The sequence below is a fragment of the Esox lucius genome, chromosome 22, assembly GCF_011004845.1.
Source record: "Esox lucius isolate fEsoLuc1 chromosome 22, fEsoLuc1.pri, whole genome shotgun sequence".
Classification (NCBI taxonomy): Eukaryota; Metazoa; Chordata; class Actinopteri; order Esociformes; family Esocidae; genus Esox; species Esox lucius.
The window spans coordinates 8,595,673-8,619,559 of record NC_047590.1 but is presented as its reverse complement, the minus strand read 5'-3'; the positions used below and the strand labels follow the sequence as shown (position 1 = coordinate 8,619,559).

Genomic DNA, 23,887 nt, shown 5'->3' with positions numbered 1-23,887 from the left:
CATCTTGCTAGAGTTCATCGAGAATGAGTCTGTGCTATGTCTGGCGTGAGAGAGTGAGAGTGAGAGAGTGAGAGTGAGAGAGAGAGAAGTCAAAGTACAACTGAAATGCTGTCAAAATAAATAACAGCTTATCTCTGTATTACATTATAACCATACTGTTTTGCATCAAAGCCTGCTTCTCCTCGGGCTCCTCAAGTCAATATTATTTTGATATTAAATGTGATAAGCAACTTCGTAACTGGAACTTAACGTGGAGCTTGCTAGGACCCTGGTTGAAGACTCCTAGGCTACAGGATTTTCTGTTTTTGGCCAGTGGCATTTTGCCCCCTTGCCTATCGAAAGCTCAGGTTAGCCTGTGCAGTAAAATGGCCCTGTCTATGCCGGAGACTAACTGAAAACTGTGTTCGGTTGTTCTATAGATATGTGTTCTGGATCGACAATGGAGAGCATCCTCATATTGGAAGAATAGGTTTGGATGGCAGCAGTCGCACAGTGGTTAGTGATACAGACGTTTTCAGCCCAGCAGCTCTCACCATCGACTACACAGCCAACAGACTCTACTGGGCAGATTCACACCGCATTCTCTTCTCAAACATGGACGGTTCCAACAGGCATAATGGTCAGCACTGAAGTATTAAGTATTGGTCTCCCTTTCTCTCTCTGTCTATCTGTCTTTCCCTCTCTCTCTCTCTTTCTGTCCTTTTCTCACTCTCTCTGTTTCTCCATCCCTCTCTCTCTTTGTCTTTCTCTCACTCTCTCTGTGTCTCCATCCCTCTCTCTCTCTGTCCTTTTCTCACTCTCTCTGTTTCTCCATCCCTCTCTCTCTTTGTCTTCCTCTCACTCTCTCTGTCTCCATCCCTCTCTCTTTGTCGTTCTCTCACTCTCTCTGTTTCTCCATCCCTCTCTCTCTTTGTCTTTCTCTCACTCTCTCTGTGTCTCCATCCCTCTCTCTCGCCTTTCAAACATTGATGGTTCTGATAGTAAAGTTAAGTGGTGGTAAATGCTATATTGCCCTTGATCTGTCTCTACCTTTCTGTCTCCCTACTTTTCTTTCTTTTGAAGGTCTGCTCTTTACTAACACAATAATTGTGTTTTACTGTTTAGTTTTATTCGTGGTCTTTTATATTGTTTAGAAATTGGATGTGGGTTTTGAATGGGGTTTTATTTTCTTTGCTTTAATCCATAAACTGTTGTAGATTTCAGGTAAAGGATTTGGCATTTTGTGTGTGCCCTGAAAAGTATCTTTGTTTTAAGATCCATAAATGCTGAATGTTAGCCAACTCATTATCATGCATGTTCCCCTCGAACACTTTCAGGTATATTGATTGAATACTATACCAGTTGCTGTCTTTCTATGGCATCCAACGTCTTTCAAATGAGAGAAATTACACTCACCTTCTATTTAATTTGTTCTTACACAGTCTTCAACCCTCAGTGCTTGGCACTAACAAACACAATCCTTGACTCCTGCCATATGAACTAAAGGATGCTCCTAAGGGTTTTTTATTCCCATGACAGCTGTGTTTTTGTAATTGTTCAAATCCTTTCGGTTATTATGTTTTATTAGCTGGTGTTTGAATAACTGTGGTGCTAGTTAATTATATGCTGATTCACAGGGAAGATGGTCCCTCTCCAAAAAAATATCTTGTATAAAAACTGACCATTTTATTCAGACGGTTTTCCAGAGATATTCACAGTTTCTTCCCCTCCCCAGTTTCATGATATCCAATGGTACTTATGGCACTGACTCCAAATGGGCTCAGGAGAGATGAAGATCATAGCAGGTGTTCTTCTTAGGCATCCACAGTCAGTCAGATAAGCGCCTGTAAAGATACGACCTCGGTTAGCTTTCACAGACACCGAACCCTGTCCTAGATCCCAGAACATAAAGATAACTGGAAATCCCTGCCGACAAAGCCTCCCCCAAAACAATGGACCGCCAGACGTTAGTCAGAGGCTCCATCAAGGTTAGAACCTAGACTGTGGTGGACAGATAAGTTGTTTTGATAGACCAATGGTTGTGTTAGCATGTGGACGGACCTTTGACCAAAATGTAGCACTTTACATGCAGTGAAACACAATGGCCCGACAGCTTGTCTCAGCAATTGTCTGTGTGTGCGTTAAATGTGCATATGGGATTTGGGCAAACTCCAGCTTATCTGGTTAATCTGTGCACATTGTATCCCAGTGCCTGGTCAAGACCTCCGGGAGGTGTGGGGGTTAACTCTATTTGAGGATTTCATCTATTGGACGGACGAGAAGTCCAAATCACTGAACCGAGCCCACAAAACCTCTGGGGCTCAGAGAGCAGAGCTGCTCAGTTACTGGAGAGCCATCCACAACATCAAGGTGTTCCACCCTCTTCGTCAGCCCGACGGTAATTATCTCCAACTTAGTGCGTCTCTGTGTGTGTGTGTGTTTGTGTGTCTGTGTGTGTGTGTTTGTGGGCGTGCACAAGCCTGCTTGCCTGCCTGAGAGGGAGAGAGAGACGGCGTGAGAGAAAAGAAACTCGCTGTCATTTCTTTTGAACCGTAATGAATAAATGTGTCCTACACTAATGACCCTGAAAGTAGAGTTGGATTTCCCTGCTTTCCTCTGCCTGCTGTAGTGCCCAAGCACCAGTGCCAGGTGACCAACGGAGGCTGCAGCCACCTGTGTCTGCTCTCCCCCGGGGGAGGTTACAGGTGCGCCTGCCCTGCCCACTTCTACCTGGCTGCAGACAACAAGACTTGCCTGTCCAACTGCACGGCCAGTCAGGTCAGTGGCTTTTCTCCTTCCCTCGCTACTGCCCCTGAAGGGTCAGCCCTAATAACTCTGATGTTGTGGTGTCAAGTGGGCTGTCCCTGAATCTTCCTGAATGGTGTCAATGAAGGTGTTGGTGATGATGATGATGGTGGAGATGATGGTGGTGGTGGTGATGAAGGTGGAGGTGGTGAGGTTGGAGGTGGTGATGATGAAGGTGGAGGTGGTGATGATGAAAGTGGAGGTGGTGATGATGAAGGTGGAGGTGGTGGTGATGATGGTGGTGGTGATGAAGGTGGAGGTGGTGGTGATGAAGGTGGAGGTGGTGATGATGAAGGTGGAGGTGGTGGTGATGAAGGTGGAGGTGGTGATGATGGAGGTGGAGGTGGTGGTGATGAAGGTGGAGGTGGTGGTGATGAAGGTGGAGGTGGTGGTGATGAAGGTGGAGGTGGTGGTGATGAAGGTGAAAGTGTTGGTGATGAAGGTGGAGGTGGTGATGATGAAGGTGGAGGTGGTGATGAAGGTGGAGGTGTTGGGGATTGAAGAAGGCTTTGGTGACGACGATGAAGGTGGTGACGATGATGAAGGTGGAGATGATGATGAAGGTGGAGGTGTTGGTGATGATGAAGGTGGAGGTGTTGGCAGTGATGGCGATGAGGATAATGGCGATAATGATGACTGTTGTTTTTTTGCTGTAGTTCCGCTGTGGGACAGATGAGTGCATCCCCTTTTGGTGGAAGTGTGACACGGTGGATGACTGTGGGGACGGCTCTGATGAACCTTTGGACTGCCGTGAGTCACCGTCAACACACAAACAATACCCACACAATACACAGACAATACAAACACAATACACAGACAATACACACACACACAAACTTGGTCAGTTGAAGCCGTGTTAGGGCCATAAGTGAGATTTGGATTGGTTTCTAGCAAACATTTTAGGGACATAGAGAATAATCCATAAAGATAAGAACAATTTTGTGGTTTGGTCTTAACCATATGGGTGTGTGGTAACACTCCATGCCAAAATCAAAAGACCTATCCAAGGCCCTCAGAAGAAAGATTACTGATGCCCATGAGTCTGGGAGGGGTTGAAGTACATCATTCCACCGTCAGACCAAGAGCTGGGTAATGACCAAAACTACTTGAATATTTTGCTCTGGACAGATGAAAGTGAAAAGTGGGAGTTGTTTCGCCGCAATGCCAGACACCATGTCACAAAACATTACGTTTGAACCGAACAACCTCATACCAACCATAAAGCACGGAGGTGGTGGTGTTATGGTTTGGGGCTGCTTCAACTGCCTCAGGGCCTGGCTAACTGGCCATCATTGGGTCAACCATGAATTCCATTTTGTACCAGAGAATATTAGGCGAGAATGTGAGGCCATCTGTCCAGAAGCTGAAATTGAACCAAACATGGATCCTGCATTGGGACAATGATCCAAAATACACAACCAATAAGAATGTCTCAAAAAGAAGAAATGGAGGGTTATGGAATGGCTGAGTCAAAGCCCAGATCTCAATCCTATAACATTTCTGTGGTGGCATTTGCTTGCAAGAATGTGGCTACATTAAGTTATTTCAGCCGAAGGGGGCAACTCCCGAGAGGGTTGTTCCATTCTTTTCCGTATTATGAAAATGCATTTCTGTGAGATTTTTCCTATTAGGTTACCTTTATCTGTCAGTATTATTTCAGGGAAGATTACATATCTATATGTCCAAATTAAATAATATTTAATATGACTGTATCAGATGTTCCATATTATTGTTCACAATAGTAAGTAGAGATGCAGACTGAATTCCTAGAAGGGAATTTTTTTCATGGCATATATACTAATTATTTGTGTTTGTGTATGTGTATATATATATATATATATAACTGTTTTTCTAAACCTGATCTCACACCTAACCCTGGTGCTAAAACTCACCCATAGACCTACAAAAATGCGTTTTGAAAAATCTTTTTTTTGGATTTTCAGGTCTTGTTTTCATATAATGTCAGGAACATTGACATTAATTCTTTACCTTATGAGGGAAAAAATATACACGCCCAACACACACCCCTCTATCTGGTCTTTTCACCAGCACTTTGGTACCGCCTAATAACTTTTTATCTGTGAGACAAGTCAATGCCCTGTGACTTTGATTGGAACCCAAAAGTCAGCCTGTCCACGTGATAAATCACTGTCCTAGCAATCGCAAAGTTCTGAATTTATGACTGCTTATGGCACTAGGCTGAAATTTATTGCAACAAGTAAAGGTTGCGGAGCGAATGCATTGTGTCCGTGTGTGCTGTGTGACGAGGCGTGTGTTCCTTCCACACAGCTGAGTTTAAATGCCAGCCCGGAAGGTTCCAGTGTGGTACTGGTCTTTGCACTCTGCCCCCGTTCATCTGTGACGGTGAGAACGACTGTGGAGACAACTCTGATGAAACCAACTGTGGTAAAGATCTTTTGTCGTATGATGCACATTTCCCCCTCATTATTGTATCATTCTAACCGATTTGCTTGGTCAGTAACTTACCTGTTTAGATAAGGAAATAGATATGACCGATTATCCATCTGCCCAAGTATTCTCCACAAATATCAAAATCAGCAATGTAGTCTAACTTGTAGTCTAACTTGGCTAAAGCTAACTGTTTTGTTCCTACTGTTTACAGAATCCTACATATGTCTGTCTGGACATTTCAAATGCAGGAAGCATCAGAAATGCATCCCCTTGAATCTGCGCTGTAATGGACAGGATGACTGTGGCGATGGAGAGGATGAGACTGACTGCCGTAAGAATAAAAATGTCCATTATTAGATGATTTTTTTGTATTAAAACAAGCTGACTATGTGATGAAGGTTTGACAGCTCTGCATTTCCAGTACATTATTGAGTTATTCCATTTTCTCTCTCCCGTGTGAAATGGGCCCATGTAAGACTTTGAATATTGCATGTAGAATATTGGATATTGATTTTCAGTTCTAGGACTCCGGTCATTTCTTTAGCAGAAGAAACATTTCTTTGATGATGGCCACGAGAAAACAAAGCAACCTTGGGCTCATGAACAGACAGACTCTTTTACTTCCACACTTGTCATCACGTCTTGGTCAGCAATTCTCTTTGGATTATTCTTTTTCCGATTCACAAAGGAAGTCCATTAATTATAAAGGCTGTCTATCCTTTTTTTTTTAATAAGGAAAGTATGTTTGTTTCCTTTTAGTTGACCTAGATTTCCTTCAGTTCCGAGTTTGATTGAAGTTCCGACTCTCACTTCTCACTGTCTGCATGCCATCCCTCTGTCTTGACATTTGACAGATCCGAACGTGTGAGGGCTCCTTTCGCTTATCTGAAATTTACAGCACCTAGTAAAGGTTGTGAGGCAATTATGTTGTGTGTGTCGGTGTCAGTGTGTCGGGGTGTATGTGTGTCCCCGTGTCGGTGTTTGTGATGGTGAGGGTTCCATGTGTGTGTGCATAGGTGTGTGCAAGTGTGAGAGAGAGATAGATTATGTGTCTGACAGAGAAAGATTGAAAGTGTGAGAGAAAAAGAAAGATTGAGAATAAGTCAAAGACTGAGAGACGTTGAGACAGAGAGTGAGTAGGAGTGTGCACGAGGCAGGGAGTGAGGGAGAGAGTGAGGGAGAGAGTGTGAGATGCAGACAGATGTGGTTGTGATCACGCATCTAAGTGATAGCTCTAAGACTGGTCTGGAGCAAGTCTGGTGCCGGCTCAAGATACACACACACACCCCATCATAATCATTATCATCTTCACCATCATCAGCATCAATCATTGAAATGCCTTATTAGGTCACAGTGGTGTGTTGATGACTTGTCTCACAGCTCCATCCCACTGAACCCTTAGAAGATCCCCTGCCTCTGCATCACTGGCCCCAGCCTCCTCCCCCATGCCTTGTCCTCCCGGCCCCCTGAGCCTCATACTCAGCCTGCGGTCACACCCAGCCTGCTGGAGCTCAGAGGCCCTGGCTTTGTGAGGAGCCCTGTTGCCCTCAGGGTACTGGGAACTGACTGGGACCACAACAGAGAGGAAGACACTGGTTAATCAGCCAGCAGGGGGCTGGGCCACGTTGAGGGAGGGATGCTGGAAGCGTGTGTGTGTTCATGCATGCTTGTGAAAGAGAGAACAAGAGAAGTAGAGAGAACAAGAGACAGAGAGAGAGAGAGGGGGAGAGAGAGAGAGAGAGAGAACGAGAGGGTGATACAAAGCGAGAGTGGCTGGGGAAGTTGAGGCTGGGATTCTGTGTCACCCTGGGTGTAGATTATGGCAGACAGAAGGAGGTTTATTCATGGAGGGCTGAGGGGATGCAGTTCTGAGACAGAAGGAGGTTTAGCCGGCGTCTCAGGAGCTGAGGGGATGCAGTTCTGCAACAGAGGGAGGTTTAGCCGGCGTCTGAGGAGCAGAGGGGATGCAGTTCTGAGACAGGGGGAGGTTTAGCCTGCGTCTGATGAGCGGAGGGGATGCAGGTCTGAGACAGAGGGAGGTTTAAACAGTTCCAATCATGTTGGGAGGGCCGAAGGCAGTGCTAACCACCTCTATCCCCCTCCTGCTGGGTTAGAGGAAGAAGCTGAGTTATGTGTGTCAGGGCACGGTGCCAAAAGAAGCTTTCAAAATCTCGGTACTGTGGGGTACGTTGTAAATGTAATCGGTTGCTGTTCACGTGTCTAAAACGATAATCAGTAATGCAGCTACTGGACTTCCCAAAGTTTCCTAGTTTGGATTCTGGTTGCCTGTGGGGTATTTACCCCTTATGGGGCCTTAGGAAAAGACAAAGGAACCATCCAGTCCTTTGGATGTGTCGTCATACACGTCTCTAACTGGTGGTCCAACTTCAAACAAACATAACATTGTATATTCTTTATTAATTTTATATTTTTGAGAAAATGTTCTTTCTAAATCCAATCTCCTTTCTAAATCCAGTAACTCATACTATTGATTGTAAGGGAATTATCAGTCATGTAAATGGGAGATCGGTAATCATAAAGAAAGAAATCCCACTTTACATTTTGGGTGAATTTTATGTATCTACAGTAAATGTGTGTTAACCAATTGTCTTCATTCTCGTGAGCTGACTGGGTCTAGGATGTATTCGTCACACTGATACTTTGGCAAAACATTTCTTGAGCAAAAAGAATGGAAAGGGGAGTTGATTTCATCCAGCAGAAACTCTCATTTTATCTGCTCTCCGATGTTCAGGATAAACACGATAAACATTTGCACCCCCGGTTTTAGTCTTTTAGTCTTGTTTCGTCTCCATCCCCAGCTGAGAGCACATGCTCGGCCAACCAGTTTCAGTGCAAGACCTCCATGCACTGTATCTCCTCTCTGTGGGTGTGTGACGAGGACCCAGACTGCACGGATGGCTCAGACGAGTCCGACTGTGGTGAGTTCTAGTGTTCTGTTTCTATTCTTTACAATTCAACACTGTTATAGCGTGTGGTTTTCTGTTCAGAATTAGTCCGGGCTACTCTAGCGGTTTTCCTTTCAAAGCAGTTTTCATTTCAACCCACTCAAAAGGAACCTTTGTAGTTCTTTGTGCCTCACTGTATCATTTGCCTGCGTTGAGCACCTCAATATAAGGCAGGTATCACCACTCAATGCGAGACCTAAATTCAAGTTGATGGATAGCATTACGCAGACATCAGCTGAACATTTTTATTGGTGACTACCTCATTAAAGCTGATTGGCGGTTGATGTACCGTAAAGCACTGGTTAATATGCCCTATCACCAGAGATTGGCTGAAGACTGGGCTCTTCTTTCTATCAAATGGACTGGCAGGGCTCACCCAGTCGCTCTTCTGCCTCCCACCATTTTTAAATGCTTGCCTAGGGTCTCGTTTTCAAGACTAAGGCTTGACCTTGACATTTCCTTTGCTGTCTTTTCATTTAATAGTGACATTTAGGGGAATGGAAGGGATGGCAGTAAAGTCTGCTAGGTCTTCGCCAGGTTTTAGTCACTCCGGTTTTCACTCAGTGGTCTGTCTCTAAGATTCATATGAAGGTTTCTTATTTTCCCAAAACAAGTTGATGGATACTGGGCATGAAAGGAGCCAAACACCATTTACATGACTTACTAGTCAGCACACCCAATGACACTGACTTACCTTCAGCGACTGGATGCAACAACATAAACCTTCTGGAATTCCCAGCACGTTATTTTCTCCCTGTATTCTAAAATGTGAACGTTTCTCTCGGGCGTTGAGGTATTTAGTTAGTATTTAACTGCCGCAGTGTGCTCTGTTCGATTTGGAATTCGGTTAATGTCATAGTAAGTCTGGGAATTAGCTTTCCAACATGGCACTGTGATTGTCAATTAAAAATGCATTATGTATTCATCAATCCTCCCGGTAGTTGGATTAAAAGTCTAACGGGGAGATGAGAAGAAATCACATTGCTGATTTCACAGTGTTAGGACATGATGTAGAGATGGGATTACTCCGTTGTTATTTTAAACGGAGGAGAGTAAAGTTACTGTTTAGACTTCCTTTGTTAGTGTGACTGTATCTGGTGCTGATTTACCGTACATGGTTGCATCAGTATCATCTTGGTTTCAGCATGAATGTATCAATCTGGTATACATGTTTTAAGAGATATTAGTCTACTGGCAGACAAACACATAGCAAGTAGACAGAAACAGATCGACCAAGATCCTCTGGAGAATTCATCTCGAACTACCGTGGAGGTCAACATTTGGTTGGACTGATTGAAGTGGAATAACCCGGGTTGATTCAGAAACCTTTTTAATCCTTCAGAATCGCCTACATGACCCCCGATTAAATGGTACAAAGCTGAAACTCAGCGCACAGCCTCATATGGGCAACCTTTTAACAGCCCTGTGTTGTGCGTCTTTGTATTAAGAATTCACCGTTCCACAGATGGTGGACGACAGGATATTTGTGTAACGGCAGGATGAGAATGAAGAACGATACTCAGGATTAATTCAGCTCCTTCTGGTGTCCACAGGAAGTTATCTCACTGTAAGGTCACAATGATTCTGTGTGGAATAACGTGCAGTTGCCAGCTTATTCACAGACTCCCGGAAAATGCTTGAGTTCATTGGAAGCATCTGTTACGATGCCATATGTGCATTTTCTTTCTAGGGTCACCTGTCCTTCTAGCATCACATCAGATTTGTCAAAACCACATAAGTCTTGGTCAGGCTTCACGTAAGGCTTAACCTTCGCCCCTGTAGTTTGTGGAAAGGCAATTAATTCACTTCTTATTTGATTATGGTTAAGGTTATTTCTAACCTTAACCCTAGCTTCACATTCAATCCTAGCAACAATCCTAACCCCTAAACCTAATGCTAACCCTAGCTTCACATTCAATCCTAGCAACAATCCTAACCCCTATCTCCTATCTCAACCCTAACCACTAAACCTAATGCTAACCCTATCTTTATGTCCACTCCTATCTCAACCCTAACCACTAAACCTAATGCTAACCCTAGCTTTATGTCCACTCCTATCTCAACTCTAACCACTAAACCTAATGCTAACCCTATCTTTATGTCCACTCCTATCTCAACCCTAACCACTAAACCTAATGCTAACCCTAGCTTTATGTCCACTCCTATCTCAACCCTAACCACTAAACCTAATGCTAACCCTAGCTTTATGTCCACTCCCGCTTCCACCTCATCCTCAACAGTTCCTGTAACGACAACACTTAGAAGTGGGCCTTAATAGGAGTTGCGAAATGTGGAAGTAACCTTACTCAGTGAAGTCTGTCTGCCTGCCTGCCTGCCTGTCTGCCTGTAGCTGAATTGTTCCGTGTATACATCTGTCTCATTGTCTATTTTTCTGTCTCTCTGTCTGTGAGTGGATCTGTCGGTCTGAATCCACACAAACGTTCTTACCTTGAATGCAACATATTGACTTATGCATCAATGCCCTTTATACATATCTACACGTCAATATCCTGGCTGTGGAGGGGTGTGAGGGAGAGTAGATGGAATATTGGATGGAGAGAGAGAGGAGGGAGAAGGACGGAAGACACAGCAAGAAGGGAGGGGGAAAAGGAGGAGAGAGAGAGAGAGAGGTTGAAGGATAGAGAGAGGAAAAAGAGGGAGCAGGGGTAGAGAAATAGCAAAAGGAAATATAGAAATAAAATAACAAACAGGAGTCAGTATGCAGACTGTGGCTCTGGGAGTGGAGGGGAGAAGAGAGGAGAGGAAGACAGTGATTGGAGAAGGGTAGAGGATAACAAGAGAGAAGCAAAGGGATTACAACAGAGAACAGCAGAGCAGCAGGGAGGGGACTGGGAGAGTGTGAAGGAGAGAACGGGAGAGGGTGTTATCAGGCCATTTTATATAGGCAGCAAACGACAGAGAGAGGGTGCTTTATTTTGCACAATAATTTACTTGATGTTTCAGTTTACAATCCCCCTTGATAATTAGGCAAAGTAAAAGTTATTTACTTGATCTGATTCAGGCCTTGCATTGGAGATTTGACATTCATTTCGTGGTTCTTTGTTGATTTGTAAGAAATTGGAAGGAGGAGCTCTTATGAGAGCAAAGTGAGCTGTTAAATGAACGGAGCCACAGAAATTGGCTCCCCAAGAATCAGTTATTGTTTTCTTTCTTAAAACTAGAACAGCAACTGTCAAAGTCTGTCTCTTCCTTTTCACTATGCAGTACTTGGTGGGGTGGGGTTATCCTTTGAAAAGGCAGCAGGTGCTACCTTGGAAGTAGGCAGCTATAGAGAGCAATTTTCCCAGGTTTATACTACAGAATAATCTAGAGGCTTGACTATTCTTTTATACCATTCAGACAGGAGTGTCAATACAGACAGGAGCCAGGACAGAGATGGAAAGAGACTGAAGAGATTGGAGGAGGAAGAGAAACAAAGTAGAGGGAGGGAGGGATGGTAAAAGGGAGAATGAGAGGAGGTAGAGGTTAGGATTAAGGAATAAAGAGAGGTTAGGATTAGGGAATAGGGAGAGGTTAGGCTTAGGGAATAGGGAGAGGTTAGGCTTAGGGAATAGGGAGAGGTTAGGATTAGTGAATAGAGAGAGGTTAGGATTAGGGAATAGAGAGAGCAAGAGATGTCTGAGAATTCCTTTATTGCCTAATCTTTCCTCCATCGGATGATATGTATTCACTTCAATATCATCTGCTTGTCAATATGTTGAAGCTAATCTGTACTCCATTAAAGTCAATGCATTTGTTTGTATTATGGGTGATATGCGTCTCTAAGTCAGTGACATACCCTGTGGAAAATTCACACCGGATTGATGTTTTTCAGTGATTTCATGTTGTCCGTAATGGTTCTGTTTATGCCTTTGTATGGTATGGTAGCAAAATGCATAAAGCAAACAGAGACTGAGGCGGCAGTATTTTAATTTCACAGCAGGGAATTCACTCCTGGGAGTGAATTTATGCATTGAAAAGGATTCAAAAGTTTGTAATTTCACCGTAAAGATATCTGGAGATGTTTTGTCATGTTGATGTCTGGTTGTTTTGGTGCCTAGACGAGAAGACCTGTGGCCCTCATGAGTTCCGGTGCCAAAACAACAACTGTATTCCGGAACACTGGAGGTGTGACGGACAGAGTGACTGCGACGATAATTCAGACGAAGACAACTGCAGTTAGTCAACTTAATCATCTTTGCTCAATCTCTTATTCAGACGGGAAGAATTGCACTTTCAATTATTGCTTTTATCCTTTTTACATTCTGGGAAAAATTGCCATCCATCACTGAGTAATCTGAAACCAATGAAATAAAATAGAAATAGACACACATAAACTCCTATCCTACACACACCATGTAGACCTGACTATAAATCTTGCTCTACCCAAGCTGCCCCTGCCATCCAGTACCCAGACCATAAGAAAGAAAACCCTATTTTGACAAACTAATATATCCAATCGCAAGTAGAACCTTTCCCAAACAACTATATTCATCTGGAATCCATGTTTTGTAATACAGTATTAAAACATACAGTGCCCTCCAAAATGATTGGCACCCTAAGTAAATATGAACAAGAAAGGCTGTGAAATGTCATTGATGTTTATCAGCTTTGTCTTACACTCGAATTTTTTTTTATATGAATCCAACCTTTAAATGAATGAAAAATATTCAGAGAAAAATAAATCATCAAGAATTTACCTAATGTGCCAATAATTCTGGAGTGCGCCACACATGTCTGACAGTGCATGGCTGAATCATTACCCCACTCAAACTGCCAAATGTTCTCTCAACCTCATGGAAAAGGTTGTTAGCACGCTTACCATTTGCAGTCATTGACACTTGGGTGGTTCGCAGAAGTATAGACAGTATATATTTTGTGGATTGGGCCCTGGCTCAGTTATTTGATGTTAAAGCTTTTGGAACTGTTCTGATTCCTTTACACCTCTTAGAGCCAGCCACGTGCCCCTCCAAGGACTTTGTGTGTGCCGATGGCGAATGCATCTCTTCACGGTTCCGGTGCGACGGCGACAGTGACTGTGCCGATGCCTCCGATGAGAAGGGGTGCGAGACGCGCTCGTGTCCCGAGGACCAGTTCCAGTGTCTCAACCACCTCTGCGTCTCCAACAAGTGGCTCTGTGATGGCCAGGAGGACTGCAAGATGGGGGAGGACGAGAGGAACTGCCAAGGACCTGGTATGAGATAATATAGCCCACGCGCAGACATCTAGTCACACACCTGGTCACACCTGGTCACACCTGGTCACACCTGGTCACACCTGGTCACACCTGGTTCCTTTAAGTGACTCTTTGGACAGCTGCTGCTGGCTTGGGAACAGCTTTTACTCAAAACCCTAAAACCATGTAAATGCTGCCCTCCATTGGAAAGCATGCTTGAATGCATCACACATTTTAGGGAAGTCGGTTTCTGTGCTTTTTACGACATCACAAGTCAGTGTAGAAACGTTAATGTGTTTGTTTATCCTACTGTCTTGCTTGACAGGTAGAAAATAAACATTTGCATCTTCAGAAATAAGCAGACTTATTCCCACATGTGGATCCATTCTCAGTTGACAGCAATTACTTTTATTCTAGGATTCGTAAATCCTCTTTGCTTCATTGCATAAACAAAATGTATGCCAAACGTTACGTTTTGTGAGGAAGAAATGCGAGGCCAGAGTATCTTCAAGGCCTTCGAGCCTCCCAGAAGAACATACGGTTCAATAGCGGCAACCTGACGTTCTTCCCCACCTGTCTGCTAACTGGAAGTGTGAAATTCAAATGAGCCCTACGTTTCACTCACAGAAATGTGTCTATATCTCGCTTTGAATATTTCAGCAGAGTCTTCCTCTCCATCTTTCCACGGAGAGTACCTGTGGAGAGCTGTGTTTGCACATGCACAGTTAGTTTCTCCAGTCGGAAGGGCTAGGTGCATGTAAAAGCTTTGAGCCTAGATTGAATTGAGAGTGAAAGCCTCGGGAAGGGGCAAAGAGGGTTTCAGAATAGCACTCAGAACAGCCATTGTGTTGCAATTGTATACCAGGTGGTGTCTTAACCAAAGGAGTGTAGACATACTTCCAACACTGGATGGATGGGTACCTTCCCAGCCACCACTTTCTTCTGTCTAAAATTGCATGTGTTCGCTGTATTGTAAATGACCTTGGATAAAAGGTATTCTGTTACGGTTTTCAGCGGTTCTTCCCTCCTGTGCTCTGAGTGAGTACGTGTGTGTCGCGGGAGGCTGTGTGGCGGCCAGCCTGAGGTGTAACGGCCAGAAGGACTGCTCGGACGGATCTGATGAGGTGAGTGTTCCCTGATGAATCTCAGATCAGAGTCCCCCGAGCGCGATCAGTCCGGGGGATAACGCCAGCTACAACGTAGCTGATCCGAGATGGCCGAATAGCGGTGTGCGCTAGTAGCGTTTCGACGGGTGACGTCACCGGCTCTGGGACTAGGAACAGAGAGAGGGATGGAGGAAACACTGTCACATCAGTTTGGCTTTAATGTATGACTTTTCCCTTCAAGGTCATAGGCAGTGGAACATGGGAGTCGAGGCTCTGCTTATCGTCAGGCCGCATATTTTTCTGGAAAATTCCCCAGAGATGTTGTTTGATTGCCAAGATAACTCATTGGTGTAAGATGTAAAGACCTCCGTATCTCTCACTATGGATTGAAGCCTTGTTTTTCTGTTTCTTTCAAACATCAGATTCCCGTAGGATCTCAGTGTAATTAAAGCCATGTTGTTAATTCAGTCAGTCAGTCACCTCCGTGCTGAAGTAACTCACCTGTATTTAAAAAAAACCCATTCAAACAGCGGAGTGCCCTGGAGAGAGTCACCTGCATCCCAGCCCCGTGCATACTAAATTAAAGCAATATATCTGCAGCACCAAAGGCCAAAGTCTTTTGCTGAGGGGGACGTGTTGCTTAATTAAACCAGTAACTCTGAGTTTTTCCCCATGGTCATTTTTCCCCTGGCCTGAACATCACTGATAACACGTTATGGTATTTAATACAATGTATGCCATAAAAACGGTACACTTGTTTCAGACTAGAAGATTCCCATATTGACAATGGAGTATGGAGAGCAGAAACCATCTTTTACTTTAGTCTTAGTTTACATTTTTTCCTTTCTTTCCTTTTATCCCTCTTTCCACAACTGTCTAATTAGATTTTTCTAATTACATTTTTCTCTCAATTTCATAGTATTCAAATTGTCATTACGGCCTTGCCTCGTCTAAGCAACTCTGGAGAGTTGAAACTCAGGAGTCTGGTCCACATCGCGCCAATCTAGAATCTATTCTAGTTCTTATGACACCGATCACTAAACCACGAAGGCAAAACCAACCTGAAACGGACCCAGGGATGAAGGATCTACCTTCCCCAGACCTCTTAAATCCCACCTTTAAAAAAACGATTATCTCCAATAACTCTTCTGGCTAGGGACCACAATGAGCTTGTATGTGCTGGTTGTTTTTGTGACAGGTAGACTGTGTGATGGAATGCAGAGAGGATGAGTTCATGTGCCTGAACAGAGCCCACTGCATCCCCAGACGCTGGCACTGTGACGGCCTCCCTGACTGTGTGGACCGCAGTGATGAGCACAACTGTTTACAGGGTGAGACTAGGACGCGCGTGCATGCTCTGCCACACACACACACACAACACACCACACGTGCGTGCTCTTTGTACACACAATACACATTCATGCTCTGCCTCATTCGTACACACAAACACACAGAGCACATATGCGTGCTCAGCCTTCTTCACGTACACACAGAATGTTCTTCACAGCATGTGGTATGTATTATTAAGCCAGCCAGTATTATGTTAAAATGAATGTCCATTGTCGGGGCTCTTTCAGCCAGAGTGTTCTCTTTTAAGGTGTGGAAGAGGGTGAAGTATGGGGAGAGTGGGTTGGAGTTTTAATAGAGACACACACTTGTTCACTTGTCTGCTCAGAAATGCTCACTATTGATTATCACTCTCCCAACTCAAGGCTTCTTGTAAAAAATTCTTCTTGTATGTCTTTAAAAATACAGTCAACAGTATATAATCAATGTGTTTGCGGTTATGAAATATCTTATTTTGTTTTGCAACGTGTTTTCGAAGCAGCAGCTCAGTCCTGTCGCCCGGATGAGTTCGTCTGTAACAACACGCTGTGCAAACTCCTCATCTGGGTGTGTGATGGAGAGGATGACTGCGGGGACAACTCCGACGAAGAGTCAGACATGTGCGCTAAACTGCCGTGTCCGCCGAGCAGACCCTACCGCTGCAAGAATGACAGGGTGTGTCTGCGCTCGGAGCAGGTGTGCAATCGAGCGGACGACTGCGGGGACAATTCAGATGAAGAAGACTGTGGTGAGTCCAGTCATGGCTGTAAAAACTCAATCAGAATAAGCATCCCAAAAGACATAGAATCACAGAGGGCTGGGATCAAACCAACAACCACAAAAACACGGTAATATACAAAAACCAACAACTCACAACACACAGACTTATCGTGAAGTGTTTAATGAAAGCCCAGAGATGGGTTTAAGACATTAATCTGTCTTTTGGCCCCACGGCTAATATGTTCTCCCCTCTACATCTTTGCATTGTCGTGGATCAGAGAAATTAATGAGAGGCCCTAGGCCTTGTGGGAAGGCAGAGTTCACCTGCAGCAACCACCGCTGCATCCCCCAGGAGCTGCAGTGTGACCTCTTTGATGACTGCGGGGATGGGGGCTCAGATGAAAAGGACTGTAAAGGTGGGATGCTGGCTTTAAAAGCACTTCTGTTTGTTGATGTTAACTCTATTTCTAACTCTGTCTTTGGTGCTCTCTTTATCTCTCACCCTGTTTCAGTCTGTCTGTTGTTCTTTCTATCTCTCTCTGTGAGAAAGTGCAGCTCGGTTTCCCTTTCATTTTGTGGCCATTGTGCCGATTACCTGTCTTCTTTCAGGAACAAGTTCTCTTTCTCTCTATATATATTATTTCTATGTCTCTATCTTGCTCTTTATCCTTCTCTATCTGTCTCTGCACAGTTCATTGAGGGTCCAGTTTATCCACATAATGTTCTAAATAAAAGTTCTCTCTTGGGTGGAATTTTTTTACAACATCTGTGCACTCAGGGCACATCTATTCTCAGCAGTTACTGTACTCAGCGTTGAGACAGAGATGGAGAAAAACATATTGCAGTGACTGTGTTAATGGATGTCTTTATTACCCGTCGAGATTATAAATGTGCAATGCGCAAACAGCATGTGACTTACGCCAATAACATAAAAACCTGTGTGGTAAATGTTGTGATCCCAATCATGTTTCATACAGCGTTTTCCGTGGAAGATGTATGTGGAGAGAGAGCGGGTCTTTGTGGGGATGATGCAGTCTGCAACAACACAGGGAAAGATTCACTCTGTCAGTGCAAGGCTGGCTTTCAAAGGAGCCCGAGGACACGTCAATGTGAAGGTACCATTCAGTAAGAAGCACATGTGTCACAATAGAGTGCTTTGGCAGTTTACAATAAAGCAACTGAATTGCAATATTTATTTTTTCCCTCATAGTCTCAGGGATTCTTTTGCATTCAGAAGAGTTCAAAATGTAAAGTTTCAATACTAATAGAGAGCCGAAAAGCAGGGAGGCCAGACTTAACATGCGGCATAAATATTATCGCTGAATATTCAAGGGACAGAGCTCAGACAGAATTGTGATGAAACCTCCATCAGTAAAGTACGGCTTTATGGGAATTATAACCTTCATTCTTCATCCATTTCTTAGAGATCAATGAATGTCTTCAGTTTGGCATGTGCTCTCACTACTGTACCAACACTAAAGGATCCTTCAAATGCACATGTGACCGTAACTTTAAAGAAATCGATGGTGAATGTATTACCAAAGGTAAGAGCTTAACATGATTATGATTATATACTATACAGTCCAAAATCACATGCATGGCAGCATGATAATCAATCAAAATAATACTTATGGTTTAACAATTATGCAACTAAATTATTCTGATCGATACTGTACAATCAGTTTTGACAATAACACATTCTGTAATTTTGTAAATGTGGCTTTGCTTTTCTTCTGTAGTCTGGAATGGACGCTCTTTTTATTTAAATTCTTTTCTTTGTGTCTCAATGAATTCCACGGGCAGGACCAGAGGATCAAGTGCTCTACGTCGCTAATGACACTGAAATCCGAAGTTTTGTCTATCCGTTTAAGCAGAGCCATGGACAGAAACTGCATGCTCGCAGCGAGGACAATGCAAAAATCGTTGGGATGGATGCTCTCTTTCACAGACAGAAGTTTGTCTGGGCTACTCAGTTTAATCCTGGTGGAATGTTTTACAAAGACATCGTAGACCGAAGTCTCACTAAGACCAATAGCGGAATCATAGTAAGTGATGGGCCGGAGTGTTATTATATCTAATGTGATCGATGTTGGATCTGGATGTTGTCTGTTCTAAATCTGTCACATATTAACACTAAGGTGAGGGAAATTCTGACATTCTGTGCTTTTCCCTACTGAAGTCGAAACTGTTTAAAAGATTACATCAGATTCGATGGTACTGTAGCAGTTCCAAGTTCCACACTCTCTTAAAACAGCCAGGAGTATACAGTAGCAAAGCTGTGACAGGTCTCCTGCTGGCTCTCTAAACTCTTTAACTGCTCTCCCTATGAAAACAGAACAGGGCCTATCAGCCACTCAATATCTCTGACATTAATTGGTTTGATTTGAGCCTTGGGAAAGGGGAGGGAAGGGGACAGGAGTCTCCAAATACTTTTCTGTGTGACTTCAAAGAGCACGGTGGCACTGATTCCTTTCTTCAACTTAAATTATTTTGACAGAGACAGACAGTGAGAATGCGTGTGCGTGAGTGCGTGCGCGCACCAGCGCTTGTGCTTGTATTTTAGGCCATTTAATGTCAGTGAATGTGAAGAGCAACTGTACTCCTCCAGTGTCCTGACTTCAGGAAGCCCAGAGACATATCTGCAGACTGGGTGACGGGTAACATCTACTGGACCGACCACTCCAGGATGCACTGGTTCAGCTACTACGTCGCCCACTGGAGGAGGCTGAGGTATTCCATCAACGTGGGCCAGCTGGGAGGGCCGAACTGCTCTCGCCTGATCACCGACATCGCCGGGGAGCCGTATTCCATCACGGTTAACCCAGCCCGAGGGTAAGGTCTTACATGAGTCACAGTCGAGTCATTCAGCAGATGCTCTTGTGAATGTTTGGCTCCCTCAACCTTCTGTAGGATGATGTACTGGACGGTGATAGGGGACCACCCCCACATCGAGGAGGCAGCCATGGATGGTTCTTTGAGGAGGGTCATACTGGAGAAGAACCTCCGGAGACCAACTGGTAGGTTGTTCTGGAGCTTCTGATCAGGTGACCTAGAACACGCGCCTTCAGCGTGTTATGCATTCTCATCTGCATGAGGTGTATTTAAGTCCTCATTCCTTTTCCCAGGACTTGCCATAGACTATTTCAACCAGCGTTTGTACTGGGCTGATACAGAGATGTCTGTGATCGGGAGCATTCGCTTCGATGGATCCGACTCCGTGGTGGCGGTGAGCAGTTCAAACGGTGAGCAGCGCCTTAGTGACGAAATAACGTTATTCATTTTAACCTCCTTTGCCCTCAAGTTTTGTAATTCATAGCGAATCGTCTCGGCTCATCCCTCCAAGGCTTTAGAATTTTAAAATATTATTTAATATTATTTTGAATCCAGATATGAAATATTGAGGAGTCCTTTCTCACCCTTACCGGGCTTTAATGTTATATTTTCTACAAAAAATTCTCATCTCCAGGTATATCCCAGCCTGTGAGGATTGATATCTTTGAGGACTACATCTATGGGATTGGGATGAAGAACGATGTCTTCCGTGTCCATAAGTATGGCAGACAGCCTGTGGAGGGGCTTCATCTGGGTGTGGAGAGACCTTCCATCATCCTGGTTCTCCATCGCTTTAAACAGCAAGAGGGTAGGCTAACAATTGCTCTGTCAGTCTATCTTCTGGCCTTGCTTTCTCCATCTTTTCTTTTTCTTTCCGTATAAATCTCCTATTGTCTCTGTTCATCACCTTTTCCATTTAATTCCCTCTTTTTGCGGTTGTGTACAATTCTTACTAAAGATGTACTTATAGATTTAAACAAAGCCTTTGTGTCCATGCTGATGACTTAACTCTATACACATCAGTGGTTAGGGAAAGCGACAGAAGTATTTGTTTGGGTGGTTAAAAATGAACCAGTCCCACACATTTTGAAAACCAAAGTCAACCACGTTATTTGTTAAACTCTAAACCTATGTTATACCTATTAGTGAATGAGTTGTCAACCAGTTTGAGGAGACTGTACCTTTCTGTAAAATATCTTGAGTGAGGCAAACACTGTTTGGGAAAATATGTTTGTCTCTCTGTTTTAATGGGTTGCGCTGCATTTGCAACATGACATTCAAGAAAACCAGTTCTCCAGACACTAGTTCTTATATGGTCATATGGTCAGCAGCTGCTAAGAAAAACCTTACAAAGCTGCTGCTCGCCTCGGTCAGTGTGAAACCTTTCGGACATACACAACAGTGAAAATACTAAATGCTCCTTACCATCATAAATCACTGAGGCATTGAGGAAAATAGCTTACATTTGTTTTAAGAAGTACTGCCCAGAACAATTTTCTACATGTAAATATCTAAACTTGTTTGAATGCCACATTATATTTCTTGGAAATAAATATTGTATCTGGGACAGGTTAAGATACTGAACTCACACTCTGAAGATGAGCATCAGACTCTTAAAATAAAAATCTACCTCCAACAAATTTTCCTCAAGCTCGTTCTTCCTTTAGAACTGAAATGCACAACATTGAAGAGGCAGGACACATGCGCTGGAAGAACAGAGGACATGTGTTTAATAAAAGAACTAAGACTAAAAGAACTAACAAAAAAAAAACGAACCAATAAGGCAAAACAGAAACAACGTTACATATGGCATAACCAAAGAAAGACCGACACAACTCACAAGGAAAAGAAGAACTTAAACAGGGACAATGATTAGGGAAACAGGTGAGAGCAATAAACAACCAAACAGCTGTCCGTGATCCCAATGGGGGAGATGCCAGTTTGTGACGACACTTCACTTAACTATTACAACTCATTGCGAAGATAGTGTTTTTAAAAGATGCAAATGGAGACAGAATGCTGTCCAGGATAACAGAATGGATCTTGCCTTCTTTGCCAGATTCTTTGTTTAGGTCCTGGAGGTGATTATTTCTTCTCCCAACGAGCTTGAGAGAAGGCCATTGAAGTCTCGCTGTAAAGCCTGATCCCGCAAAAAAGACCATGGATCTTCGGTCAACTTTGTTAATGGGATCCCTGAGTTACAGTGGTGAAACTGTCCGTATCTGCAAGAATTACTAGCCAGAGGTTTCAAGACAGTGTAAAAATAAAGCACATCCAGCTTGTAGAAACTTGATTTTGGCCCTTTCCCTCCTCTACCATGCCAAGTAAGGAATGATCTCCAAGAGTTGATCAATATGGTTGGCATCCATGCCAGAGGCCTTCTTCATGCCAACAGGATGTTGTAACGTCGTGCCAGATGAGACGCTCTACTCTCATCAAGACAAATGTCAATGGCTGGAGTTTTTTAAACATTCTTTGATTTTGATTTGATATGGGTTCTACGGTCCGACGTCTTTCGTTTGACAAGATGTCCAAATAGCTTGTTGGCACGAATGTGATGTGTAATTGGAGTTTTAGAACCTTTTGTGAACTGTAGATTCAACCAACTGCAATTCCCCGACTGCAATTTGAATGTATTCACTTTAACCAGGTCGGAGTAGACTGATTGTTTTTTCAGTTGTTTTCATGCCGTTACTTTGTAAAAGACAGCCCTGTTTGGAGTGAAGAAGTTCACAAATTTGTGTAGCAAAGCATGAGTTCTTGATGTGGTGGGAGGTGTTTTAGAGAGTGGCCGTGAGTAGGTTTGCCCATCAAATTGTAACAGAATATGTTTCATTGGATAGGGAAGTGGTTAGATACAGCGAAAAGGGTTTTGGTTGGAAGAGCAGTTGGCCATATTCTAACCCATGCTGCTGTGGCACATGTACACCTGAGGAAGAGGCCTGAATCTCTGGACAGACTAGAAATGTGTCTGTCATACCTGGTTATTCGCTTGCAGAGCCTCTTCTGGAGTTGCCGGTTTAATTCACTTTGCTAATCAGTATCGGTTTCACTTGTGCCGAGTCCGCTTGTCAGTCAGGATGTCTTTCACCTGTGCTGATTGCCTCGTTAGTCAGAATGTCTTTAACCTGTGCTGGTCCAGCTGTTGAATTGGAAACTGCAGATGCTGTATTTCAATTGGAAGGAGAGCTTTTGAGAGAACAAGGTCTTCAGTTGTTTCTTCCATTTATTAGGGCCTGAAACCATTCTTGTTAAATTGTAATTCCATTTATCTGGGACTGTAAAACACATGCAATAGTTTAGAGGCGCCTTTGTACGTCCAAATCGGAGGGAGGCTGGCTCTCCCAAATGATAAAAACACTTGCTGTTTAGTTTTGGCTCGCTGTAGCACCTGTGTCGTCCAGCTGGCTTTGAACTGAATGTTATTGCCACGGTTTTGATGTCCCCAATACGCCTGGAGATTTCACTTCATTGCCATCCCATTGTATATAACACAATCCATATTTGGACCATTCCCTTCAGCCCGTCCCATCTAGATAATGTTTTCTGAGAGGCAGGGGATCCACACCACACTGCTTCTTTTGATCAACTGTGGGAGAATGGTGAGAACCATGGAAAAAACTTCATCAGATAGCAGGAGATTAGAGACTGTGTCAGAAAACGCCTCCACATATTTGAAAATGCTCAGCCCTGGATATTTGACAGGTGCTCCAAAATGCAAACAACATCAAGCAAACATACTCTACATCTTGTTGACAATGCATGGCTCATTTCAGTCAGTCCCACACAGAGTCTGTCAAGGTGAAATAACAGGAAGAACCTCGGAACTGAAATACAAACGTCGGACTGGGAGGATAGCTTGGAGCAAATGTATACCTGCTCGGTCAACTTCAGACACTTTTCCTTGCAATTTAAGATGGTCAATACTCAAAGACCAAGCTACACATGGGGTCTTCCCTGGCTCCTCTACCCTGTCTAACGCTGCACACAGTAAACAGCTTTTCACTATGTCCTAACCTGCACAGCTTCTGGTCCAGGATATTTGGTATGTTCTCTCAGGCCCTGGAATTTCAACCTGGGAGGTTGGGATGGGCTTCATCAGGGAAGGAGAAGAGTTTCCTTTATATCGACTTTCCTTTCATTTTCAGGGTTTTTTGGATGACTTGTTGAGGAAAAAAGAAAACAAAGCACAGAATATATGTGTAATTTCCTTTCTATGTGTTGAACATGAATATATTTTAAAAATGTGGATATTGTTATTGATGTGATTAATGTGTTGTTATCTCTCCAAACCCAAGAACAAGGATGTTGGTCAGAATATATTGTGGATAATCCGCCTCTCTAATCAGATTTGCCATTCATTATTGCATGTAGTTATTGCATTCGACTTTTTGAGGGCTGTAATAATGCGCTGCCGTTTTAAATGTACATTCTGTCCACATGCTGTACTTTAAATGCATCTTATTGCTTCATATGTTCAGTGGGGGATGTAGCCCCGGGGGAGATTGCTGCTGTTGTTAGTAGTATCTAATGGGGATCATAATAAAGTCCTAAATCCACCCCCT

At 43.6% G+C, this 23,887-nt stretch overlaps 1 protein-coding gene across 3 annotated transcripts in view; it reads left to right on the top strand.

Moving 5' to 3' along the window:
- lrp1ba (low density lipoprotein receptor-related protein 1Ba) overlaps positions 1-23,887 on the top strand; it is a 146,185-nt gene that overhangs the window by 113,734 nt on the left and 8,564 nt on the right. For all 3 annotated transcript variants that reach the window (XM_020042497.3, XM_020042495.3, XM_020042494.3), the window contains exons 60-79: positions 420-619; positions 2,189-2,377; positions 2,609-2,757; positions 3,441-3,534; positions 5,074-5,190; positions 5,408-5,527; positions 8,016-8,135; positions 12,224-12,340; positions 13,114-13,356; positions 14,353-14,462; positions 15,643-15,775; positions 16,273-16,518; positions 16,769-16,906; positions 17,468-17,605; positions 17,915-18,034; positions 18,294-18,535; positions 19,099-19,322; positions 19,401-19,507; positions 19,616-19,732; positions 19,957-20,130. In XM_020042497.3, coding sequence (XP_019898056.3) covers positions 420-619; positions 2,189-2,377; positions 2,609-2,757; positions 3,441-3,534; positions 5,074-5,190; positions 5,408-5,527; positions 8,016-8,135; positions 12,224-12,340; positions 13,114-13,356; positions 14,353-14,462; positions 15,643-15,775; positions 16,273-16,518; positions 16,769-16,906; positions 17,468-17,605; positions 17,915-18,034; positions 18,294-18,535; positions 19,099-19,322; positions 19,401-19,507; positions 19,616-19,732; positions 19,957-20,130 — 3,098 coding nt within the window. The remainder of the gene's footprint in view (positions 1-419; positions 620-2,188; positions 2,378-2,608; positions 2,758-3,440; positions 3,535-5,073; positions 5,191-5,407; positions 5,528-8,015; positions 8,136-12,223; positions 12,341-13,113; positions 13,357-14,352; positions 14,463-15,642; positions 15,776-16,272; positions 16,519-16,768; positions 16,907-17,467; positions 17,606-17,914; positions 18,035-18,293; positions 18,536-19,098; positions 19,323-19,400; positions 19,508-19,615; positions 19,733-19,956; positions 20,131-23,887) is intronic.